At 33.8% G+C, this 27,760-nt stretch overlaps 1 protein-coding gene across 8 annotated transcripts in view; it reads right to left on the bottom strand.

Moving 5' to 3' along the window:
• SCAF11 (SR-related CTD associated factor 11) overlaps positions 1 to 27,760 on the bottom strand; it is a 71,192-nt gene that overhangs the window by 16,850 nt on the left and 26,582 nt on the right. For 7 of the 8 annotated variants that reach the window (XM_073788787.1, XM_019934564.3, XM_019934566.3 and 4 more), the window contains 5 exons: positions 24,684 to 24,765; positions 22,388 to 22,545; positions 12,642 to 12,719; positions 9,376 to 9,476; positions 7,402 to 7,463 (listed from right to left, as the gene is read on the bottom strand). In XM_073788787.1, coding sequence (XP_073644888.1) covers positions 7,402 to 7,463; positions 9,376 to 9,476; positions 12,642 to 12,719; positions 22,388 to 22,545; positions 24,684 to 24,744 — 460 coding nt within the window. In that variant the 5' untranslated portion in view covers positions 24,745 to 24,765. Of the gene's footprint in view, positions 1 to 7,401; positions 7,464 to 9,375; positions 9,477 to 12,641; positions 12,720 to 16,796; positions 16,966 to 22,387; positions 22,546 to 24,683; positions 24,766 to 27,760 lie in introns of those variants that run through there. The other variant, XM_019934570.3, reaches the window with a different exon arrangement.

The following is a 27,760-nucleotide window of genomic DNA, read 5'->3' as shown; positions in this document are numbered from 1 at the left end:
GATTGCATCTCCTTGTCACTTAACACGCATCTCTGTCTCTTGTATGTCTTATAAATTAGTAGTTAGATTTCTTAATCAGAAATGAGAGGCCCTCGTACCGCAAAATAAATAAATAAATAAAATAAACAAACTTTCCTTTACTACCTGTTCAATTACCTTGATGTATAGTTTATATACAAAAGGCAAGGTAGATGCTTGTATCTTTCCTTTCATATATTGGTTTTAAAAATGAGTTAACTTCCTAGCATCCTCTAAAATAGACCAATTTGTGTTTGTTTACTTACAAGGTAGCATGATGAACTCATGAACTTAAACATATCTGACAGGTTTCAATAACTGTCCTTGACAGTTACTGAAGTTATTATCCTCTTCATGCTCAGATTGTTCCATTTTTGCCTAAAGGGAGCCCAATCTAGTTGATTCTTGAGACTTGTTACAATCCTAGCACTGCTTTGAAAGTTTCCTTGCCTTCTGTTAAGAAAAAAATATTCTAGGCACATCTTATTTATTTACTATCTCAAACCTGTAAACAGTCATTTATTTCAAGGAGGCCTGGTTCTTTTATTAGGAAATGTTATTTGGAGAACACAATCTCTGCATCAGAGTTGGGTCACAGTGATTTCTCATCACTTAGAAATTTTATTTCAGAATTACTGAAAGAGCTGTTTTTGACCACCCAGCTGTTTTGGCCATCAGGTTTGTAATGAATTTTTTACAGCAGCCCTAGGAAACTAATATAGACCTAGGTACAGTTTTTAATTGACTAATAAAAGTGAATATACAGGCATAATAAATTGGTTAAGGCATTCATAAAACTTCTTTACATGCAAAATCCAACTTTTTCGAATTACTTTTCAACCCAAGTTTGTTGATGACCATTTTTCACATGATATCATCCTCTATGCTATCAAGAACAGTGGTGATTTGTGGAGAATACAGTCAATAAATTATGTAATATCTTTGTATGGTGACAGATGGTAAATGGATTTATCATGGTGATCATTTTGAAATGTACAGAAATATCAAATCATTATGTGTGTACCAGGAACTAACACAGTGTTGTAGGTCAATTATACTTCAAAAACAAACAATCAAACAAACTCATAGAAAAAGAGCTCAGACTTGTGGTTACCAGAGATGAAGGTTGAGAGGAGGGGGAATTGATGAAGGTAGTCAAAAGGTGCAGACTTCCAGTTATAGGATAAATAAGTACTAGGGATGTAACATACAACATGATAAATATAATTAACACCATTGTATGTTATACGTCAAAGTTGTTAGAGAGCAAATCCTGAGAGTTCTCATTACAAGGAAACACTTTTTTCTATTTCTTTAATGTAGCTATATGAGATGATGTTCACTAAACTTACTGTGATAATCATTTCATGATGTATGTAACTCAAAACATTATGCTGTATACCTTAAACTTACACAGTGCTGTATATATCAATTATTATCTCAATAAAGCTGGAAGAAAAATAAAGAACAATGGTGATTCTTCAGGAAATCCATACAAGAACTAAATTATTGGTGCTGGCCTCTTATACTGGCCTTTGCAGTTAAGTATGTACTTAATAGAATTAGCCAACTTATGACTTTCTCGGGAATGCTGCGCATGTGTCTGATGAATTTCCCCCAATTCTCTCTCAGTTAGAGGTCTAGGGGTTAAGAAAATTCCAGGATTATCTATGGATCTTCTCCCAAGTTTCTGCTATCTATTCTCCAGATTTAATGACAGCACTTTGTATGTTCATACAATCACAGGCAGTGACAACTATGCAGCTGCTTGGTCAACAGTGATCATACAAGACAAATGATAAGATAGAATCCTACTTCAGAGATGTTACAATGGGGGAAAAGAAGGGTTCTCAGAATTGATCAAGTAAGGCGTATACTAAATGAGTCATAAAGACAAAAAAGAAACACAACCTGAGAAAAAAGAGACAGCTCTAGAATTTTTCAAACAGATATTTAGCTTTCTATCTTTTTGGAGTAACTTTTACCAAGTTTTCCTAAAACGGTTTCACCACATTGTAATCCAGTGGAAAAAAACCTTTAATGGTATCTTTTTGCATAACATTACTCCTTGTAAGATAATATGCAGAAATTTTAGCTTTATTGCTCAACTATCTATGACAGCCTCAACCTTCCTTTCCAGTCTTATTTCTGATCATGGTCTTTATTAACATTTTTGCCCAAACTCAAGAGTGGGGAAAGAAATGATAACTGCAAGAAACCATCAATATGACTTAAGCGCCAAACACTAATTCACATATCGACATGAACCAATTACCATTAAAACTATCTAAAGATGAAAAAATCTTTTGCATATGACATGCAAACATCCATATTTTTTCAGAGCACCTCTACTTGGTTGTAGAGTAAGCATCTTACATGTCCAAAAGAGAAATCTTTATTATACCATCCCAAACATTCTATTGGCCTTCCCCATCTCAGTAACTGGCAACTCCATTTTAACAGTTGTTCAGGCCAGGACTTTAGTCTCACCCTTGAATTCTTTACCTCACATCAATCCATCAGCAAATCCTTTTAATTTCACCTCTGAAATACAACATTTACAGAATTGAGGCACTTCTCACCACTTCCACTAATATCTTCCTGGCCCAACCCACCATAATCTGTGGCCGGGAATACAGCCACCAAACTAGTCTCTCAGGCCTCCTATGAGGACCTTGCCCTCCTATGAACTATTCTCTCCTTCACAGCCAGAGATCCTTTAATAATATGTCAGTCCATACTATCCCTGAAAGTGCTTGCCATTTAGGAGGCGTTAAATGACCTCCCAGCCAATGGCTTAACTCTTCCTCCTCCATCTACGTAATTCAATTGTTCTAGTCATACTGATCTCCATGCTATTCTCTGAACATACCATGATTGCTCCTGTCTCAAGGCTTTTGCACTTGCTCTTCCCTCTCCTGCAACACTCTAGATACATTTATGGCTTGGACCCTTACTTATTCTAGATTGCTGTTCAAATATAATCTAATCCAAGAGGCTTTCCCTGATGCCTTATATAATCACCTCCAGAATGTCATCATCCTTTGTCCCTTTACCCTACTTTATTCTTCTTTGAAGCACGTATAACACCTGTCATATTATACATTTATCTCTTTATTGTCCACAAAAGATACTCTGTTAGCAAGCACTTTGTCTCTTTTGTGCATTACTACAACCCTAAGAGTCCAGAGCTGCTTCAGAGTCTGTTGAATGAATGAGTTCATCTCAATTCCCTTTTGCTCTCCTAGTACGAACTTCTCATACTGAGTATGTGGTGAGTATGGATTTAGAATTTACACCTGAATAATCTTCATTAAACATGATAACTAAATGTAAGCTATTTCATCAGGTACATAATCTATCTCAATGCTAGAAGAAAAACTGTCTAAGTAAGATGTATTAAACACCACAAGTAAAAAGCAACATCACAGAAAAAAATCTAAATGGGTAATCAGTAAGTACCCAATACCCTTCAACTCAATCCAGACTTGTTCAGTTAAGACATCTGCTAATAATTACATGATAGGTATTAGTACTCTTGTTCTACCCACTCATAAAGTATAAAGAATATTCTGCCTATCCTAAACCAAACAAATGACATCAGGCATCTTAACATAAGTAGACATGGCATTAAGTTACAGGCCTTGGATAATGTTAACCTTCTGGCAGGAAATACGTTTTTTAAGAACTATAATTAAAAATTACCTATTCAAAATTTTAAAACTCCCAACAAACAAAAGTCCAGGACCAGACGGCTTCTCAGGTGAATTCTACCAAACACTGAGTTAATATCTACCCCTCTCAAACTATTCCAAAAAACTGCAGAGGAAGTAACGTTTCCAAGGCCAGCAACCCTAATACCAAACCAGACAAAGATATCACAAAAAAATAAAATTAAAGGCCAATATCACTGGTGAACATACACCCAAAAATACTCAACAAAATAATGGCAAACCAAATTCAACAGTACAGTAAAACGATCATATATGCCATGATCAAGTGGGATTTATCTCCGGGATGAAAGAATGGTTCCATATCCACAAAGCAATCAATGTGATACTCATTAACAAACTGAAGAGTAAAAACCATATAATAATCTCAACAGCTGCAGAAAAGCTTTTAAAAAAAATTCAACACCCTTTATGATAAAAACTCAATAAAGTGGGTACAGAGGGACCACACCTCAACATAATAAAGGCCATATATGACAAACCCACAGCGAACATCACACTCAACGGTGAAATGCTGAAAGCATTTTCCTCTAAGATCAGGGACAAGACAAAGATGCCCACTCTCGCTACTATTATTCAACATAATTTTGGAAGTCCTAGCCACAGCAATCAGACAAGAAAAAGAAACAAACAGCATCCAAATTGGAAAGAAAGAAGGAAAACTGTCACTGTTTGCAGATGACATATTATACACAGAAAATCCTAAAGGCGCCACCAAAAATCTACTGGAACTCATCAATGAATTTGGTAAAGTTGCAGGATCTAAATTAACATGCAGAAATCTGTTGCACTTCTCTACCCTAACAACAAACTATCAGAAAGACAAATTAAGAAAACAATCCCATTCAAAATTCCATCAAAAAGAATAAAATACCTAGGAATAAATCTAACTAAGGAGGTAAAAGATCTGTACTTGGAAACCTATAAGACGCTGATGAAAGAAACTGAAGACAACACCAACAGATGGAAAAATATATCATGTTCATGGACTGGAAGAATTAATATTGTTAAAATGACCACACTACCCAAGGCAATCTACAGATTCAATGCAATCTCTATCAAAATACCAATGGCATTTTTCACAGAACCAGAACAAATAATTCCAAAATTTGTATGGAAACACAGAAGACACTGAATAGCCAAAACAATCTTGAGAAAGAAGATTAAAGCTAGAGGTATCATATGATCCACCAATTCCATCCCTCGGTATTTATCCGAAGAAAACAAAAACAGTCATTCAAAAAGATATATGCACCTCCATGTTTACTGTAGCATTATTTAAAATAACCAAGAGGGCTTCCCTGGTGGCGCAGTGGTTGAGAGTCCACCTGCCGATGCGGGGGACTGGGGTTCATGCCCTGGTCCGGGAAGATCCCACATGCCGCGGAGCGGCTGGGCCCATGAGCTATGGCCACTGAGCCTGCGCGTCCGGAGCCTCTGCTCCGCAGCGGGAGAGGCCACAATGGTGAGAGGCCCGCGTACCACAAAAAAAAAATAATAAAAAAAATAAAAATAACTAAGATATGGAAGCAACCTAAGTGTCCATCAATAGATGAATGGATAAAGAAGATGTGAGATACACACACACACACACATATTCCACACAATGGAATATTACTCAGCCATGAAAAAGAACAAAGCCCTGCCATTTACAACAACATGCAAGGACCTACAGGGAATTATGCTAAGTGAAATAAGTCAGACAGAGAAAGACAAATACTGTATGGTATCACTTATACAAACAAAATCATGGAAAAAAAGATCAGATTTGTGGTTACCAGAGGCAGGTGGTGGGGGAAGGAGGAACTGGATAAAGGAAGTAAAAAGGTACAAACTTCAAGTTATAAGATAAATAAGTACTAGGGATGTAATGTACAACATGATAAATATAATTAACACTGCTGTATGTTATACATGAAAGTCATTAAGAGAGAAAATCCTAAGAGTTTTCATCACAAGGATAAAAATTTTTTTTTCTATTTCTTTAATGTTGTATCTATATGAGATGATGAATGTTCACTAAACTTACCATGGTCATCATTTTATGATGTATGTAAGTCAAATCATTATGCTGTACACTTTAAACTTAGTGTTGTATATGTCATACATAATTTATATATGTAATATACATAAGTTATGCACATAATTTATATACATAATTTATATATGTATATATATATTTATATACATAAATTGGAAGGAAAAAAATTAGCTATTCAACTGGCTTACCATGTCCCCTGAAAACTTGTTTAGTATTTCATATTCTGAATAGTAAAACAAATTCTCAAATCCAAATGAATCAAAGAGTCTTATAAATGGCCTTCACCATACTGAAGCACTATAGATTTAAGATTTGCCTATGTTTTCCTCTCTAAAAATAAGTCCAGGCAGGAGATACATACTTAAAGAAAATTACAGTAGTCTTAAAACTAAGATTATCATAGGGAGAATGGGCCAGATTATCTAGAGAAAATCTATAACATCATTTACTCTTCCTTAGCAGTAAATTTTACATCAGATCCTAGAATTACCAAACAAAGGCTATTCATTAAAAAGGATGCTATGCTACAGCAATGACACAGAAAAACAAAGAAGTTTTGATACCTAAAGTTCTTTAACAAAAGAAAAATGCTTATCTAACCATAAAGTCCTTTTAGTGAAATTCCACTTTAAGAGTAAATTATCAAAGACAGACATTCATTAATCTGTAAATCTGGGGTTATCTATAATCCTGAGATCATGTTAATTCAAATAAAAAAGCCAATAACAACAACAGCCAAACTTGGTATTCAAACGTATAAAAAATGAAGTTGATTATCATTTAGTTTTAAGATGAATTCATTAATTCTTTCTATCTATAAATAGAAATTAATTATAACCTGGCCTGGAAAATAAATGCTCACTTCTCCCTGCTTACAATTAGCCTATAGTAAGTTGTTCTTTGTAACAAGAATAAACCGCTTGAGCTCCAAAGAGGAGTCACAAAGCACTATAGTGCCATTTTTCTCAGGCCCTGCTGCAAAGCTTTCCTGTATTAAAGAACCATACACTAGACAACAAGAGACAGGCATATCTAACTGCTCATTTAGATAAATATGTAAGAAATGCTTTATTTCCAAATAAAGTTTCAAATTAAAAGTGTGGCTCAAAGCCAAACCACAACTTCCTCTGGGAACTATGAATTACCTTCTCACTGTCACAGGCTTCTCTTGTTACTGCTTACAGTTATTGTCCCACAAGGTATTTCATCTCAGTTCCCATAAGGACTTCTGCACTAATGAGTGGAGTAGGACCACAATGTAGGTTGCTAACCAAGGAGTTGGAAAACATCCTTTTCTCCTTTTTCTTCCCAACATACATGTGCGCGTGCACGCACACACACACACACACACACCAACCACACACACACACACACACACATTCACTCTCCCCTTCCCTCCTTACAGCTGAGCATGAAAATAAAAAAGGCAGGAAACAGTATAAATGACTCCATGAAAGCAGTTTATGTAGGACTGAATACAGTGTACAGAGCTCAGCAGAGTTCTGTGCATGACTATTTTCCAAGCCAAAATATTACTTACAAGAACTTTGGCACAAGCATTAAAGTAAGAAACAAAAAAAGGTAGAACACACAAGTAAGAAAGTCACTTACTGTATATCATCTTCAAGTCATAAAGTTTTGCACTTAATAGATCTTCTCTTTTGACTTTTTTTCTGTAAACACCAATAAAGAGATGAAATAAGAGAAAACTGTTACTTTGCTCATTTATTTTCAATCCACTGCCCACCAAATTGAAAGTATTATGCACTGAGTTTTAAATTTTAGCAAAGAAAGCATGATTAGTTGGACTCCCCACTTAGCTGCCACTCCAATGACTGCAATGGAGATTCACTAACAAGAAACAAAACACTCTTGCAACCCCTTTCCCTGGAACTGGGAGAAACTATCAGAAAGAGGAGTTTTACAGCTTTAGAAGGGAGAGGCAACACTGAATGGGATATCTTCTAAGTGCAGGAAATGAGGCATATGCCTCATAAACATAAGATTGAATGAGAGGAATTCTAAAAACATCCAAAAGACTCCCAAAATAATGTACGGTAAAAATCTAACAGCTGACAGATTTTCCACCTTGGAAGAAATCATTAAGGGTATGACTTGGTGAGCAAAAGCAAATTATTATTTTGCATTAGTATTTTGCATTACATCCCTATACCATCCCTCTACCACAGTCCTTGAGAAAAAACAGTTAAGCATGTGGACTACCTCAGCTCTGTTAGACCCACTGTATGACCCTATCACAGGTCATACAATGATGAGCACTGCACTCTCAGCACGAGCCAAGAGAACTGGGTAATTCTGAAAAAATGCCTACCTATGACATTGTCACAGCCAAGAATAGGAGATGAATCAATAATGAAGCTAGCAAAAGGTATTTCTTCACTATGCTTGGGAAAAATGTGCTATTTACTATATAACCATAAATGGAAGACTCAAAGCTGACTCAGATATAATTAAAAGAAACTGTAAATAAAATTTGCTCTACTGCAGTTATTAACTGGCTTTATGGGTGGGCTCTTGAATAGAGTGTTCCAGGAATCCCTTAAAATCTAAAAACTTTTATCTCTAAGTATGTTTTCGGATAGTAGTTGTCTATAGTTTTCTTAGGATTACCAAAGAAGTCTGTAACTTCCCAAAAGTCTATAACTTCTAAAGAGCTACAGGGTTCTAAATTAGTTGCATGATTCAATAAATCTCAAGGAATATTGTTAACTGTTTTGGTAACTAATATATTTACTCTCTTAAGATATTAGTATTCTGATGAAATGTACTAATGAATCATAGATTTAATTATGACTTTGACAACTTTTGGACAGCTCTAAATATACTTCAGATCAAAAAGGGCTTCAATTTTAAATGTACTGTAACAAGTTATTTTAAGTATTAATAATAAATGAATCTCCAGTACACTATTAATTCAATTTAATTCAAAAATATGTTAATATCTGTTAAACCTGCGTACTATTTCTAGGCAATTACGTTTTAACAATAGCAGTTAATGAAACAAATCCAAACGTGTTTAAAATTTTTTTTAAACAATAAACATTTGTTATAGCAGTAGCAAGTGTCTGCTATAACACAGAGAAACAAAATGAGAAAGATAATAAGTAGTTTCAATTACAACTGTCTCATGAAGAATGTTGTACTGTATCTTTAGTTACTTTCTACTTTCTGTCCATAAATACTAGAGCAGTTACTCAAAATGCGGGCTGTGCACCAACGCTTATCCATACTTGTTTCTGATATGTACCAAAATGCGTAAGCATTCAGAAAATTTTACAGAAATTTTACACTGTTGTAACTTTTATTGTACAAAAGTATCGATCTAAAACAAATTAGGAAAAAAACTAATTCATCAAAGATAGAGGTCAAATAAATTATATTCTCAGATTTCAGCTGGTCCTTCCTTAACTTATCAAGGGTGTGCTTTAAAAGTAATTAAATACATTTAAACCTCACCTCAAATTAAATACAAAAAACCTCATTTTTTTAAGTACTTTTTTTCTTTTTACTAGCTATCTTCTGATTCTACACAGTTGGATTCCACTTCTGAAGTTCAGCACTAACCTCATACAGCTTTTAGAATTTTCCTGACAGGACAGCTGTTTCTTAAAAGAGCTTTCAATTTTCTTGTCATTTGTTTCTCTCAACTGTCTTTTTATGTGAACCTGTGAGAAAAAGCAAAATCACCTATTTAGACTGATAATCTGGCATCACAAATGATAACCTACACATTTCCCTTGAAAGGACAAAAAATTAAAGAAACAAAATTGTCTGAATGAACGTGCAGCCCAAATACATATGCTTATTAATTCAAGCATGCTAAACTATAAACTTAGTATGTGTGCTAAGCTCTGGGGAAACATAACAGTAAGAGAGGGGCATGTAAATAGATTAAGTGCTCATAACAAATATAAACACAGATCTTTGTATACATGTAGAACTGACTTTGAGGATATCAGAGAAGACTTTAATGAGTAGATGATTTATGAGTTGGTCTTCAAGAATGAGTAGGAATCTGTATAAGGAAAAAATATTCTAAATGGAGGGAACACAGTTATAAGAAACAGTAAGAAGCCAATGCAGATGGGGAAGAAAAAATTAGCAGGATATGAAGCTGATACAATGTATTAGGACCAGACTGTAAAGGGTCCTGAATAAGAAAATAATTCTATAGGAATCAGAAAATAGAGTTTTAAAAGCATGTGAATGAGATGATCAAATTTGTTTTCTTTGGCAGTGATATGGAGAATGAACCAGTTAAGGGAAACTATAAAAGTCAGGAAACTGGAAAAAAGTTCTTATAACAGTGTAGATCTATACTGTATGAGACAATAGTCACTAGCCACATACTATTAAGCATATGAAATGTGGCTGGTTTAAATTGAGATGTACTTTGTAAAATATACACCGGATTTCAATGAAAACAACAACAAAAAATAAAATCCTTCAATAATAATTCTTCTAAAATATTACATGTTGAGATAATACACTAGATATGTTGGATTAAATAAAATATAAAAATTCAATTTAACTGTTTCCTTTTGGTCTTTTAATGCGGCTACTAAAAATTTTATATTATAGAGTGGTTTGTAGTATATTTCTATTGGTAGAACAGGTCTAGATGACAGCATGAGGGCCTACAAAGAGGTAATGAAGTGGGAACAAATTTAAGACATTGTGCAGAAGGAACAGGCAAAAATAAGACAAAGAGAAAAAATGGAAAACTCCCAGATGTTTTTGATCTGGGTGACTGGGATTATGGTACCATACAACTGGGGTTAGGGGATGGGGCAGGGAATGAGATGAGTTTGGGGTTTGTTAATATTTAGATTCCTTTGGTATTCTAGATGGAGATGTCCAACAAGTGGTTGAAAATATAAGCAATTATATATGACCCATTCGAGTTTAATTGTAAAGGGAAAAGGATAATAAAGATTCAAAAGAAGTAAAAGGGCAAAGGAAGATATTAAGAATATATGGATAATACCACACACAGAATTACCGTATGACCCAGCAATCCCACTACTGGGCATATACCCAGAGAAAACCATAATTCAAAAAGACACATGCACTCCAATGTTCACTGCAGCACTATTTACAATAGGCAGGTCATGGAAGCAACCTAAATGCCCACTGACAGACGAATGGATAAAGAAGATGTGGTACATATATACAATGGAATATTACTCAGCCATAAAAAGGAACAATCTGGGTCATTTGTAGAGTCATGGATGCATCTAGAGACTCATACAGAGTGAAGTACGTCAGAAAGAGAAAAAAAATATCGTGTATTAATGCATACATGTGGAACCTAGAAAAATGGTACAGATGTACCTGTTTGCAGTACAGAAATTGAGACACAGATGCAGAGAACAAACGTAAGGACACCAAGGGGGTGGGCAGGGGGTGGGAGGTGGGGTGTGGTGTGGTGTGATGAATTGGGAGATTGGGATTGACAGGTATACACTGACGTGTATAAAATGGATGACTAACATGAAGCTGCTGTATAAAAAAATAAAATAAAATTCAAACAAAAAGAAAGAATGTATGGATAATATCACACACGATAAGAAATACCTTTTAAGTTTGACAAAATTAGATTAACACTCCCCCAAACTTTTAACTTAAGTAACACTCAAACCCTATTAAATAAAACATAAATTTTTATTCCAAGCAACAGAACAAAATTCACATGAAGCAACAGAACAAAATTTTACAGAAGAATATCTTTGGAAGCTAGTTCATGCTAAAGAAGCTTCAGCAACATAATATATATAGTCTGGAAAAACAGAACATGTCTTTCAGAGAAGTGTTGCTTTAATTTTGATTATACTATCACACACATATATAATGTTTTATCTTTTCTCCAAGATATATACTAATTTGTATAGATGTCCAGAGTTAACACAATTACAACATGCAATATCTTTCACATGTCATTTTATTTGAATTGCAATCTCATTTGTACCTTATGTCACTGAGACTTATCTGGAAAAAATATATCAAAACAAATTATAAACACCTACACTGAGAACATCTAATGCTTAAATAGTTTTATGTTGCTTACATGCCCCTTCCTATTCACAAAGATAGCAACCAAAGTGTTGGTGCTACTTGGGAAGTTTGTTTTTCCCATCAATGGCATCATATATGTATATATTGAGTATTCTCATTTTTAACTGTATACCATTCTTGACTTACTAATGAGAACCTCAAGAAATCTTTCTTACACATTTCACTTTACGTAAATTACTACTTACTCTCTTTTCACTTTTTATTCATTAACTCAGGAATATGTTCCTATCTCTTTCTTCTTCTTTTATTTGTAAGCCAAAAATAAATGTGAATACAAATCATAATCATGGTTCTTAATCATAAGTAACATCAGCATGGTATGTGAATCTCAAGAATGTGACTAGGATTAAGCATTACAATAAAACCGTACGTAACAAAAGAAGTCATCTGCCCATGACAACACTGAAACCATGAGAAGTCCCTCTCAAGATCTTCACAAACCCCCTTATTCTTCTCGAATTAAATTCAGTTTCCTTCAAGCACCAGAATTTAAGAACAAAGACACCCTTTTATATTTAATTTTGTTTAATCTTCTCAACATTATGTTTTTCATGAAAACATAATTTTCAGGTACTCTGGACTTAAGTTTTTGTGGGGGTTTGTGTTTGAATCTAATATTCCATTCAAACATTTTTTCAATGGAAATTAAACACATTAAAGTTGAATTCACAAATATACTCAAACTGGAAATTTAAAGCAAAATCATCTCAATTAAGTTTAAAGAGTTTGTTTTACAAAATAAATCTAAACCTTACCTTAACACAACCTTCCAATGCACTGAATTTAAACACCGCCTGAAAAGGTTTCCGGTCAATAGGACATGAAGCCAGTGTCTGAAAAATGATGAACAAATTATAACTTTACGAATGTCTCTTTAAAACAGATCAAAATTAAACTATAACAAACGCATTCACAGTAAGTTTTTCACCAGAAGAGGAACCATAGAAAAATAATTTTTTCTTCTTTCAAAGATAAAGATGAAATGCTTTCCACCTGTATTACTCCACAAAGTAATAAATACCATAATTTTTAAAATTCATTCAAACATTTACTGAGCACCTATTGTATGCTAAATAAGTGGAATACAACGATGATCAGAGAGATAAGATCTTTGTTATCAAGATAATACCTATTAAGACTTGCTGCACAGTTGAGTACTACAGCTGTAACGAAAGGAAAGCTGGGCTGAAATCACTACCTCTCTGATCCAAAGCACTTGAGTAAATAAGCTGTAAAAGGAATGGCTTGGACAGGTCCCTTACAGATTTTAATATTCGATGACAATATTTTCCCCCAAAATAATTTTCAATAGGCAGTTGTACCAGCAAAAAAAAAAATTGTAGATATGAAGAAAAGCAAGGATTCCTCTGCTGCTCCCTCAGCCATGTAGATGCCCTCTCCGGAAGTAGTTTCTTATGTATCCTTTTGGAGATACCCAATGTTTATGCATAACGTGTATCTTTTAAATATAAAATATAATTCAGATGCTGAACTGAATCTTGTTTTTCTCTTAATTACATATTTTAAATTGGCTCATATTACTATTTCAGAGCTGTCCCATTCTTAACAGCATGGTATGTCATATAGTTTTAATTTACATTTCCTTTTATATGAGTAAGGTTGAAAATATTTCCACGTTTAAGGGCTCTTCAAAGTTCCTTTTCTTTAAACTGTCTATTCATGCCTTTTGCCTAACTTTTTTTATTAGGTTGCTGGTCTTTTTCAAACTGAATTGTAGGCTTTCTTTATAAATTAAGAAAAATTGTCCTTTGTTCACTCTGTAATTCTAAATCATCTTTATCTTGACATAAATATATTTCCTATACTTTCAAAATTAACATGCTTCAACTATAATTGAGTTTCTCTGATAATACTATTAAATGTTTGTATAGGAATAGGCTTATATTATTTAAATAATTTAAGATAAAGTATGTTGTCTACTAGGGTAAAAGGGAAGATTCTGTACCCTAAGAAGAAAATACTGAAAGGCGATATTTTAATACCTATGGTTATAAAAGTAAAACAGGATTCTAGCAATTTAATAGCAATAGTCTAATAGATAATATAATAATGAAGTTTTGATAAATTATCCTATATTCCCTAGTGGAAAAATGTGATATTTGCTTTTCTGGACTTTGGCACATATCAAGATATGCTTACACAAAGCACAAGTACAACAGACTGTGTGTGGCCCTCGATCATATAATACATTTTCACAAAGCTCGTGAGTCACTTTGGAAGCAGCCAAAATATAAACAGAGTTACTTTTTACTACTCTGCTAAAAAGTGATTTTTCTTTTCTTAAGTAGGTAGGGCTTGATAAAATGCTCTACACCATATCTGAATTAGGAAATTTGACTTTCCTGACTATATTAAACCAATTCAGACTGGTAGAACCCAGCTCAGCTTACTTCCAAGTACTATGCATTTAGGATGCTAGTACTTTACCTACAGAAAATTTGACCTTAAAAAGCTTTGCTACAAGTAGCAACAAAGCTGTCCACAGCTTTTTAATAATGCATTACAAATAGCAATTCTAGTTCAAAGAACTCAACATCGTAACTATGTGACTGTTGTTTATATTACCATTTACTGCATGAAATTTCTTAGACTAGAGGTTACATTAACACATTTATAATTCAAAATAATACTTTAAAGTGGAAACTTTCAAGTATTTATTTTTACTAAAGTTTCAAAATATACTTGTATTTCTATTTTAAAGGTAAATTTAGATAAAATTCATTAAAAAGATAAAAGAGGGACTTCCCTGGCAGTCCAGTGGTTAAGACTTCGCCTTCCAATACAGGGGATATGGGTTTGATCCCTGGTCAGGGAGCTAAGATCCCATATGCCTCGTGGCCATAAAACCAAAACAGAAGCAATACTGTAACAAATTCAATAAAGACTTTAAAAATGGTCCACATTAAAAAAAAAATCTTTGAAAAAAAAAGATAAAACAATAATAAAATGTGTTTCCTTCCATGTTTTTTAAAAAACTATTAAGACATGTGTAAGGGCTCTGGATTACTGTCTATTTTTATATCTTGTCCTGTGTATAACCTTGAGCAAGTTACATAGCCTTCCTTTGTCTCATTTGTGAAAATGGGGATAATAATAATCTGAGGTTTTCACAGTAATTAATGGCATACACTAAGTACTGTGTAAAGTCTTCTAAATATTAACTAGCTTTACAGCACTAACAATAAAAAAGCTTGGCTCACTAACAAAAAGATAACTCACAATATGATGTACATATACATGTGAGAGACTGAATTCTTAGTGATTTTTCTTGTTGGAATTTTCAAAGTTCATGACATATATGGAAATTAAACTATTCCGTTTTTTAATATCTATTTCAAGTTGTAACATGAAGATCCAAAGAAAGCCACTGTGTTAAAGAAATTTATTCTATATCAAATGCATTGAACCTTTCAAAAACTCTGAAATTACACAATCCCATTTTCTTCTTTATTAAATTTCCTCTGTTGACATCCGCTAAATGGCACTCTTCCCTTTCCCATGTTCAAACTGACAAGAGTTTTAACCTGAGCCGTTCCATTTTGATCTGTTACAGGTATTAGGGTTCTGAGTAAGATTTTGGTTTTGTTCTTTTTTCCTTAACTATAATTGTCATGGATTTGTCTAAGGTTTCATGTGGAGAAAGGGTTCCACTGCTATTTCAAAAACAAAAAGAAAGAAAACAGAAATAAAAAATAGTAGTCGGAAAACTACTGCTATCTATTATGGTAATCTGTATATACTTACATTTCCTAAAAATAATCTACTTAACACTAGAAAACAAGTTAACAGATTTTCTTTGGCTCAGGCTTACCGTCAGAAAAATTTCTTAAAAGCAGGTTATCCTCCTCAGATTAAAAAAAAGCATAGGTCAGAAAATAAGCTACCTATAGTAGACAAAATATCTTTGCTATGGCTACTGAGAAATGATGATATCCATTTCTGACCTTAAAACAGTTTAGCAAAGCATTTCAAACGGGAAACAGAAAAGAAATTCAGTTATCCTGAGTTAAGTCTTCACAGCATACCTCAATAAATTAATAGTGACTAAAGAACTTAATGAAAAAGAAATCAAAACAGATTTTTAAAAACTAAATGGATCTTTCATTTTTTGTTAATGTATAATGTAAGAAAAATATAAGGCTACTTTACATTAGCATATTAGCCAAAGTTCAAAGACACTGTCATCAGTAGGTACTAAAGCATAAAATTATATATCACATGATGATCAAACAGCTTTAATAGGAAAGTTAAAAAAAAAAAGGTTTTAAAAAATGGTTTGCATTGGCCTAATTTTAAAGCATTCCTAAGGAATCTTCATCCTTATAATCCAGCAGATACCCATTCAGAAAATCTCAAAGATATTTTAATCTTAGTTTCCAGAGTTTGTGTCACTAAAATAACTAATTTAGTTTTTAAGTTGTGTGGTTTAAAAAATTCACATTTAAAACTAATGTTGAAAAATTTTAGCTAATATACTTAATTCTTCTTTAAAATATATTTTTAGTTTTAAAGAAAATTATCCCAAATTTTATTTTCCTTGTATACAACAAAAATAAATACCCTTTGGTTATTCACCATTTTGAGTTCTTATATACAACAAAAATACCCTTCAATTATTCACCTATTTAAATTGACAATGACTTTTATTTCAATAATTTTTCAAGTATCTAATTTAATTAGTTTCATAGTCAAAGTAATCCAATATCATCATTCAACTTTGTGATACAGCTACAAAATTAACATAATTTGATCACTACTTTACAATGTAATGTGTATTAAAAAACAGAGCATTCATTTTACTGTGAATGCTCTCTACTGAGGTTATATCAGTTAAGGAGGCAATTTCGATAGAAAAAAATAATCTTCCTAATGATTTCAGTAAAACATACCCTAGTATTCTGAAGCGTTGTAAATTCCCAGCTCAGATAAACCCATATTTAAATGTAAGAACAGGAAACCTTCCTTATTTGGGAATTCAGGATTCTTGATTTCTAATATTTCTTGCTTCCTGCTGCTGCTCTATCCTCAATCACAAAGGCTGCCTACCGATAGCCCCTCCTAGAGAGAGAGAAGCAAGTGTTAAAGGTAAGTGCTTAAAGACTAAATCTCAGTACCTATGTTTTAGGTAGGTTTGTCTGTTCATGGGAATCTCTAGAACATTTATCTCTCTTACTAATAAATAGAGCACATTATATAAAACTGCAGTTCAAAATCAAATAAAGATGATTTAGGAATGCATACCATTAGAGGTTGCTGCTTATTTTAAAGCCATTCACTAGGACCTATCCTTTCTTCTTGATGGTCCCAAGATACCTAGTCTGCACCTCTAAAGAAGTGCTCACCTGTAGTCGGCCTACATGTACACTATCACATTTAACCAGTTCTTTCAAGACAGTCCTATCACATTTAACCAGTTCTTTCAAGACAGCTTTCAGGAATGTATCCCTACAGGGCAAATGGCTGTCAGTAATAAAATTAACAGCAAGAAAACTTTTTATCCAACTACTCAAAAGGAACTCTTTCATATTCTTAAAAATAAATTACAACAGTTGGGTAGAATTACTTTTAACCTTTCTTTTCTTTTGACATTTAATAGTTAAGACTTTCATTTTCTAGCATAAAAACAGAAAATCCCATAAACTATCTGTATAAATCACTTTACAAATTCTGACATTTAAAATTAGACTATACAGAAATACACATTAATTTACCCAACTGGTAAAAACAGAATATTAAATGAAAACCTATTACATATGCTTTAGGTAATGAGCATTCACAATATAAAAATATTCTTTGCTCTACCAAAGGTTTTACCAAAGGATCAATACAGAGTGAAAACAACTAGGAATTTGGAATAATTAGTCACAAATTCAAGTTCTGGAGGAGTCAGAACTAGCAACCTCTCTAATCTACTTTAAGGATGAAGACAGACAGCTCTGAATCACCTATCACACAAGTTGTAATAATTAAATTAATTAATGTATTTGACAACGCTTTATAGATTATAAAGATAAGGACTAACAGTAGTGCCCCACAGATATGCTTACATTATTGTTCACAAAGAAGTACATAACAGAGAGGTTTGGTTTAGTACAGGAATAAAGAAAAAATTTACATCTTAGGAAAAACTGTTGGGAAAATCCAGGCAATAAAACTTTGCTGAATTATGTTACCAAACAATAATCTAATCACTAGAATGATGTATAAGTTTCTACTCACTGCATAAGGGAACATCTGTATATAAAACATATCAGTAGTCAAGATATAAGTCAACGGGTCACATTTTGATTTTTTTTGGTATGTACTATTAATCCAAAAACATACTCCTCACCTGTCTGCATTGAACACTGTTGTCTGACTTCTTCAAGAACTGTACATCACCACAGTAAGACTCTCTTCATTTCTAGTCTCATGAGAGAAAACATACCTTTGCCAACTGTGCAATTTTGATTTCATTAACCTTACTTTCTCAAACTGAAGCTGTCAGCATTTGATATAAATGGAGGACTGAGAGAAATAAGTTGAGGGAGGATAATTTGCTTATAGTAGGAAAGTTAATCACATTAAAAAAATTACTTTAAAAATAAGGGAAATATTTACATTACTTAAAAGAGAAAAGAATCCCAGTGAATATCAAAAACCTCCTAATCACATATATTGCATGTTCCTTTAAATAGAGTAAAAACTCTTAACCACTTCAAACATGAAATGTCTCCAAGTCCTCAAACTTTAACCCTTTTAAGGGTCAAAACTGTAACCACTTCTTGGCAACCTGCCAAATCCTAAATCTTATTTTCTTAGTGTGTGTGTAGGTTACCCTATTGTCTATTGAGGATCATAATTATGATTGGCTGTCAATGCTATGGCCATGTGTCAAACTTCCCTAGCCTTCACTTTTCTAATTATCTACTTTAAAATGTGCAAACTCAGACAATCAAGATTAAACTTATGTGTAAACTAAATGCCCTCAATATGTTTAGACTGTATTTTTCCTCACAGTATGGATAAAATAATTAACTTTCTAAGTGGCTGATAAACTTTAGTGTATTGGTTCTATACATATTTCAACAGGTTAAAGGCCTTTAGTTCCAGATTCTCAGTTCTAATACTGATGATTTAAATTAACAAGAACTTCAACTTTCCTAAGTGTCAATTACTGTGTCTTTGTTTAGATCAATATTTTATTTCTACATCATCATTTTTATTTTATAAACCAGCAGGCTTACCATCTGTGAATTTCTTGAAACTAAACACAGAATGGACATGTTTAATTTCAATTTGTTCTAGTGTCCCTAATGGGAGGAAATTAGGCTATGGGCCATGAAGACCACCAGCTTCCATTATTCTGAATCTTTCTGCCCTAGGTAAGTAGATTCTATGAATATCTAGAGACTAAATTCAGTTACTTAATTAGTCCTTAAATGGCTTTTGTTTTAAATAACCAAAGAACCAAAATTTTAGAACTTGAAGAGATTGAAACTGATTGTGACTCTGGATATAGATATTTTAAGAGCATGAGAAATTTCAGGAATGTGTCCAAAATAAATATAATTAAATACTTTAACTTCACTTGTTTCTTATGGAGAATTTCTTCAATGATTAAAATATTAAGGTGAAAGTAAATAAATGAGTCCTTCTTGGTTCTTGATACCTATTCTGAATCAAATTTTAATAAACCTTGAGAATAAATCTCAGATAGCTCAACAGAATTTCTGAAAGACACATAAGACTAGGAAGGTGATCCTGAATACATTCTGTACTTTTTTCTTATTATGTAGATTTCCAACCACTGTAAATTTCACTTTTGATTTCTAACTCCCTACTAAAAGTGAACATTAGTAAAATTTAAAACTATGGATCAATTTTTAAAAATTATTTTAATTTCAGGCTCTTGAAATATTTAGAAACAACTTAAGAGTTCAGGATCGATGCCTTGAATTTCAAATAAACATTAACATAGTAATTTAAATGAAAGAATATAAAAGAAAGCCTTAGCACAAGGCCGGGCCAGTTAGCAGAGTCTGAATACAAATGATCTTTCCTAATCCTGAAATCCAAAGTAAACTACATGCCTCTTTTTCAAAACAGAAGGAGGCTGAGGAAAATGAGAAGAGAGATCTTAATAACTAATGGCCATGAATAAAAACACTAGTGAATATGAAATCTGCTTCTATTTGTCAAAGCACTGATACACTTCAAAATATATCTAATTTTTATCATACCAATAAAAGATTCAAACTGAAAATTTTGAAGTGATTTTGTTAACCAGTAATCATTTATTAATTATAATCAACTTTTTTTTTTTTTTTTTTTTTTGCGGTACGCGGGCCTCTCACGTTGCGGAGCACAGGCTCCGGACGCGCAGGCTCAGCGGCCATGGCTCACGGGCCCAGCCGCTCCGCGCCATGTGGCATCTTACCGGACTGCGGCACGAACCCGTGTCCCCTGCATCGGCAGGCGGACCCTCAACCACTGCGCCACCAGGGAGGCCCTATAATGAACATTTTATTAGTAGATTGTGTTCTTGTTACTGCTCAACTTAATGGTTTATTTAACTGATGTCTGCTATCCCCACTAGGGACAATGAAATAATTCAGAATATTCTGTTTATTCTCTGCTTTCAAGGTTAACTAGTTTTGTTTAAACAATACCTCAACTCCCCCACTGCCCATCACAATTTATGGCAGTACAGTCGATAAGTATTTTCTTTTAGAAGCAATTTGGCTTCAACAAAATGTTTATATCCAAAGGGGTAACACAAAAGAAGAAAAATATTACATGCAAGAAAAGTGCTGACTGCAAAACTATGTATGTTAGCAAGTATTTTTAACTTAAAAATATTCAACAATAGTTAAAAACATGGACAAGTTTAGCACTATCTAGTGGAGTTGAATATGTACACAGTCTACAATCACTTCTAGATACTTACCCTAGAGACACCTGAACTTGTACACCATGATAAAGCTAATGGTTGTATCAAAGATGCATGTAGTGTAATGAAGGATGATGAATCAAGCCTATTTTATACATTCTAATCCTTAGAGAAAAACACATACTCAAATCATGGTTGTTGAACCCCCAATTATGTGGTCACTGAATGCAATCTCACAAAAAGCACTGAATTGAAGCCTTCTAGCCATCCAGTAATTCTCTATTGGAAGCAAAATCTCCTCTAGTTTTAAGATATCTAATCACAAAGCAAACCATGGTGCACTAAATTCAACACAGATGAAATCATTAGGTGGGTGGCAGAGAAAAATATGCATTCTTATTTCATTAGTCAATGCTCCTGCAAACACACAGAGATTTACAATTATATGAAATAATTAAATTAAACTCAAAATATTTTTTCCCAGAATACATTTTCACCTATCCTTAGTCCTTTCTTGCCAAAAACCAGTTTAGACTTTTATCTATTTAGAACTGTTTCCAAGTATACTATTATTAACTCAATTGGTATAACAAATCTTTTTCTTCCCCCTCCCAGAACTTGACCATAGAGTCAGTACACAGTTATGTTCTCTTTTTCATACTACTGATGAAATATAAGTTAGACACGGAACTCTGAAAACCCCAGTTATATAATAGACAATTAATTCCAATGTGCATAAGGACAACAAAGAATTTGAATGCAGCTGATGTTAAAAACATTTTTAAGATTTATCTCCTTTACTAATTTTTACACACTGACAAATTACTAACTCAGAAAATATAGCATGAGCAGTATGATAAATTTTTATTTCACAATTTCTAACAATGAGGCTCATAATGAATATTCAATATACAGTACTGTGATCTACTTGACCCAAAATGAATCAACATAATACATTAAAAGTCCCAAATTTTCCTGTTTCTTAATCATTAACTATCTATGAAGAACCTCAATAATATCTCTAACTTTGAAATTAGTTCAAAATAAATGAAACACAGGAACTAGAAAATGCAGTTGTAAATTTATTTCTGTCTCTTAAGCTATGAGACCTTAGCCAAGTTATAGAACACAAAATCCAAGTTTCCACATCTGTAAAATGGAAAGACACTGATATATCTGTTCTGGTTATCCCACAGGCTGATATAAGGAAGAAATTTAATAATCTATGTAAAAATTCTCTGAAAAATATAAAACACAAAGCAGAGAGAAGGTGTTATTATTAGTAGTAAATATAACCACAAGAGGGTCAAGTACACTGAAGATGAATTACTACATTTCTACCAGAAAAAAATACTTAATCCATTATCCCGTTTTTTTTAATGGTATGCATTTAAAATTTTTTAATCATAAAAGAACAAAAAGCTGAATATAAAAAATTTAGAAGGGAATATACTAACAAAATTTGAGCAATACAGATGTTTGTCCTAAGTGGAGGAAAACACATTACTGTGAAATAATTAATGAAAGGCAGTATCAAGTCTTTAGACTAGGTGGAATGAAATCATGCTAGGGAACTAAAATACAATAATATTTAATACTTAGACTCACCTCTGCCCATTTAAGAATACAGGTCAAGCAGAAGACATGATTACAGCTTTCTGGAAAACCAATTTCCTTCTCTAACAGGCAACTGAGACATATTGGACATCTATCAGCTTCACTGTACAACAGACCAATGGTAGCAGTATTATCTTTGTTTTCTTCACCTATAAAGTAAAGCAACGATATATGCTTTCAATTTCTCCAGACCAAATGACTTATGTTTGTGGTAATACGATGGACTAGATACTCTAAAAGGCCCTCCTTCTACAAAGTAATTAGATCTTAGATACACTATAAGAAACAAACTCCTTGAGCACAATAACCCCAACATTTACTGATTTATAATTTAAGGGAGGAGTGAAAAGAATTTTTCATGAATTAATTTTAAAATAGGTAATAATCACATAGTTCAAATATTTAAAAGTAAAAAAAGGTTATAGTGACAAATTTCCCAAGCAAATCTACTCCCATCCATCTAGTTCCACCCAATGCAACAAGTAACAACTGTTGTTTGTTTTGTGTTCTTCCAGAGACAAGATAGAATGCACAGACAAGCAAATCCTAATATATATTCTTTCAAACCTCCTTCTTCACACAAATGCTAGAACACTATACACAGCAGTCTGTGTTTTTTGTTGTTTCAACCTATGGATGGGACATTCACCTGTTTTCAAACTTGGGCTATTACAAACAATGCTGCAATGAAAAACTTTTCATTTCCCATTTTTAATAGTGTATCTACAGGATAAATTCTTAAAAATGGAATTGTTAGACCAACGTGTACATACATTTGTATTATGAATAGATACTGCCAAATTACACCCCTTAGGGTTTGTACTAATTTAAACACCTACCAGCAATGTAACCAACACACAAGAAGTAAGCAGTGCTGGCTCAAAAGTAAAAGAAACTCCAAGATTCAACATAAAACAAAACAAAAATACAGAAATGGTCAGCTGAAATGTGACCAGTATATGCCAAGCAAATGGAAAAGCTGACATTGCCCTGGAAACACATGTCCATACTAGTGTTCAGAACTGGAGACTAACCTTAGGACCAATCCAGGTAGGGAAACTGATCCTAGGAGATTCCAGTTTTAAGCCAAGACCCTCAAATGGGGTTAAAGTGGTCCCAGCATGGGTTCAGAAAAAAGCAAATACATACAAATCCTCTGAAGGAAAGCATCCCTAATTTAGGCCCTCAGGATTCCACAGATTAAACGGATCAAATATGAGCTCATAATCAAACTTTACCAAACAGAAGAAAATACGTTGCCTTGAGTAAGAATCAGCAGAAACAAGAATGAGTTTAGATTTATTTTTATTTATGTATTATATTTATTTATTATAAATTTATTTAGATGTCCACTGGCTTCAAATATCAGAACTTTCAAATACTACATAAAATAACTGAACAGCAATTAGACCCAGAAGAAAAAATATTTGTGAACTGGAAGAACTGAAGAAACTACCTAGACTGTAAGAGACAGACAAGGAGATATAAAAACAGAGGTTGGGAAATGAGGTCAGAACAAAGTCTAACATATTAATTGAAGTTCAGAAGAAGAGACTAAAGGGCAGGCAATAGTTGAAGCAGTAATGGCTGGACAATGATAAAACAAAAACATGATCCAACAGATAAAGGACACACAAGGTATACTAAACAGGAGTAATAAAAATAATCCATGTTTAGAAACAAAGTAGCAAAACTGTACAATATCAAAGATGAAAACAAGATCTTAAAAGCAAAAAGAGGGAAAAGACAGATCATCTACAAGGGAATGACAATTAGGTTGAAAAGACATTCCTTGACAGCTAGTAAGAAAACTAGAAAATAGCTAAATAATATCTTCAAAGTGCTAAGAGACCAAAAAAAAAAAATTATCAATCCAGAATTGTATATCTTTCAATAGTTTTGAAGAGGATAAAATAAATACAAAAACTTAAGTTTACCACCAACAGACTTTCACTAAAGGAACTTGAGATTTTTTTCAGGAAGAAGGGAATGGAGAAAAAACCAAGGACAGTAATAATAAAAACAAACAGAAAAATGTCATTCCTATATCAGTAGGGAGCAAAACTTAAGAAGAAAAAGAGCAGAGCTCAATGAACTAAAAACTGACTGATCAAAAATAAGACAAGGGAAGACGGGGAAAAAAAGGTGTGCACTTCTTATTTAGGCAGCTTATTTCACAGTTTAAGAACCAAAAAAATATGTAAATACAAAAAACTCCTTATTAACAAACAGTATGGAAACACTAACTTTTGCCTTCAACACACGAGCTTTATAAAAATTAAGTTACCTTCCATATCTTCATAGTCCTGATCTCCCACATTTAGGGTATATAGAGTTTTCTTCTTCATTTCTCCTTGAAAAAGGGTTTCCTATAGGATGAATTATAATAGAGAATTTTAATGTTTGCCTTGTCCCAATAATATACATATTAAAAAAAACCCCAAACTGTAAGAAATTATTTTACACATAAGAGAACACAATACAAACCAAGCCAGTAAATTTTTTGGATAATCCAGTACGCTTTTATACTCCTTGCCACCAAGCACTGTCTTGCTGAAAAGAGAAGCCTTATATAAGTATTAAACAACAAAGACTAATGATAAATTTTTTGGTACAAACATAAATACAATCAGAGCTTAGAGAAAAGAGATCCATTTGGACTGAAGTTTTCATTGAAGTTGACAGGTTACATATGTTAAGGAGCTTAACACATTTAAGGAGCAAAACAGTATGAAGGAATAAAAAGGAATTTAGCTAGGCCAATCTGACAAATAAGAGTCAGTGGGTATAACAACTGACACTACAGAAATACAAAGGATCATGAGAGATTACTAAAAGCAACTCTATGCCAATAAAATGGACAACCTGGAAGAAATGGACACATTCTTAGAAACGCACAACCTTCCGAGACTGAACCAGGAAGAAACAGAAAATATGAACAGACCAATCACAAGCACCGAAATTGAAACTGTGATAAAAAATCTTCCAACAGGGCTTCCCTGGTGGCGCAGTGGTTGACAGTCCGCCTGCCGATGCAGGGGACACGGGTTCGTGCCCCAGTCCGGGAACATCCCAACATGCCGCAGAGCGGCTGGGCCCGTAAGCCATGGCCGCTGAGGCTGCAGGTCCGGAGCCTGTGCCCGGCAATGGGAAAGGCCACAACAGTGAGAGGCCCGTGTAACGCAAAAAAAAAAAAAAAAAAATCTTCCAACAAACAAAAACCCAGGACCAGATGGCTTCACAGGCAAATTCTATCAAACATTTAGGGAAGAGCTAACACCTATCCTTCTCAAACTCTTCCAAAACATAGCAGAGGGAGGAACACTCCCAAATTCATTCTACGAGGCCACCATCACCCTGATACCAAAACCAGACAAGGATGTCACAAAGAAAGAAAACTGCAGGCCAATATCACTGATGAACATAGATGCAAAAATCCTCAACAAAATACTAGCAAACAGAATCCAACGGCACATTAAAAGGATCATACACCATGATCAAGTGGGGTTTATTCCAGGGATGCAAGGATTCTTCAAGATATGCAAATCAATCAATGTGATAAACCATATTAACAAATTGAGGGAGAAAAACCATATGATCATCTCAATAGATGCAGAGAAAGCTTTCGACAAAATTCAACACCCATTTATGACAAAAATTCTCCAGCAAGGAGGCATGGAGGGAACTTACCTCAACATAATAAAGGCCATATACGACAAACCCACAGCCAACATCATTCTCAATGGTGAAAAACTGAAACCATTTCCACTAAGATCAGGAACAAGACAAGGTTGCCCACTCTCACCACTATTAATCAACATAGTTTTGGAAGTTTTTTAGTCACAGCAATCAAGAAGAAAAAGAAATAGAAGGAATCCAAATTGGAAAAGAAGAAGTAAAACTGTCAACTGTTTGCAGATAACATGATACTATACATAGAGAATCCTAAAGATGCTACCAGAAAACTACTAGAGCTAATCAATGAATTTGGTAAAGCAGCAAGATACAAAATTAATGCACGGAAATCTGTTGCATTCCTATACACGAGTGATGAAAAATCTGAAAGTGAAATTAAGAAAACACTCTCATTTACCACTGCAACAAAAAGAATAAAATATCTAGGAATAAACCTATCTAAGGAGACAAAATACCTATATGCAGAAAATCATAAGAGACTGATGAAATTAAAGATGATACAAACAGATGGAGAGATATACCATGTTCTTGGATTGGAAGAATCAACATTGTGTAAATGACTCTACTACCCAAAGCAATCTACAGATTCAATGCAATCCCTATCAAACTACCACTGGCATTTTTCACAGAACTAGAACAAAACATTTCACAATTTGTATGGAAACACAAAAGACCTGGAACAGCCAAAGCAATCTTGAGAAAGAAAAATGGAGCTGGAGGAATCAGGCTCCCTGGCTTCAGACTACACTACAAAGCTACAGTAGTCAAGACAGTATGGTACTGGCACAAAAACAAAAATATAGATCAATGAAACAGGATAGAAAGCCCAGAGATAAACCCACGCACATATGGTCACCTTATCTTTGATAAAGGAGTCAGGAAGTTACAGTGGAGAAAGGACAGCCTCTTCAATAAGTGGTGCTGGGAAAACTGGACAGCTACATGTAATAGAATGAAACTAGAACACTCCCTAACACCATACACAAAAATAAACTCAAAATGGATTAAAGACCTAAATGTAAGGCCAGACACTATCAAACTCTTACAGGAAAACACAGGCAGAACACTCTATGACATAAATCACAGCAAGAACTTTTTTGATCCACCTCCTAGAGAAATGGAAATAAAAACAAAAATAAACAAATGGGACCTAATGAAACGTCAAAGCTTTTGCACAGCAAAGGAAAACATAAACAAGACGAAAAGACAGCCCTCAGAATGGGAGAAGATATTTGCAAATGAAGCAACAGACAAAGGATTTATCTCCAAAATTTACAAGCAGCTCAATATCAAAAAACAAACAACCCAATCCAAAAATGGGCAGAAGACCTAAATAGACATTTCTCCAAAGAAGATATACAGATTGCCAACAAACCAATGAAAGAATGCTCAGGCTTCCCTGATGGCGCAGTGGTTGAGAGTCCGCCTGCCAATGCAGGGGACACGGGTTCGTGACCCGGTCCGGGAAGATCCCACATGCTGCCAAGCGGCTGGGCCTGTGGGCCATGGCCGCTGAGCCTGCGCATCCGGAGCCTGTGCTCCGCAACGGGAGAGGCCACAACAGTGAGAGGCCCACGTACAGCAAAAAAAAAAAAAAAAAAAAAAAGAAAGAATGCTCAACATCATTAATCATTAGAGAAATGCAAATCAAACCCCCAAGATATCATC

Source organism: Tursiops truncatus, chromosome 11 (genome assembly GCF_011762595.2).
Source record: "Tursiops truncatus isolate mTurTru1 chromosome 11, mTurTru1.mat.Y, whole genome shotgun sequence".
NCBI lineage: Eukaryota > Metazoa > Chordata > Mammalia > Artiodactyla > Delphinidae > Tursiops > Tursiops truncatus.
Note: the sequence above shows the minus strand (reverse complement) of the source record. Positions and strands in the feature narration are given on the sequence as shown.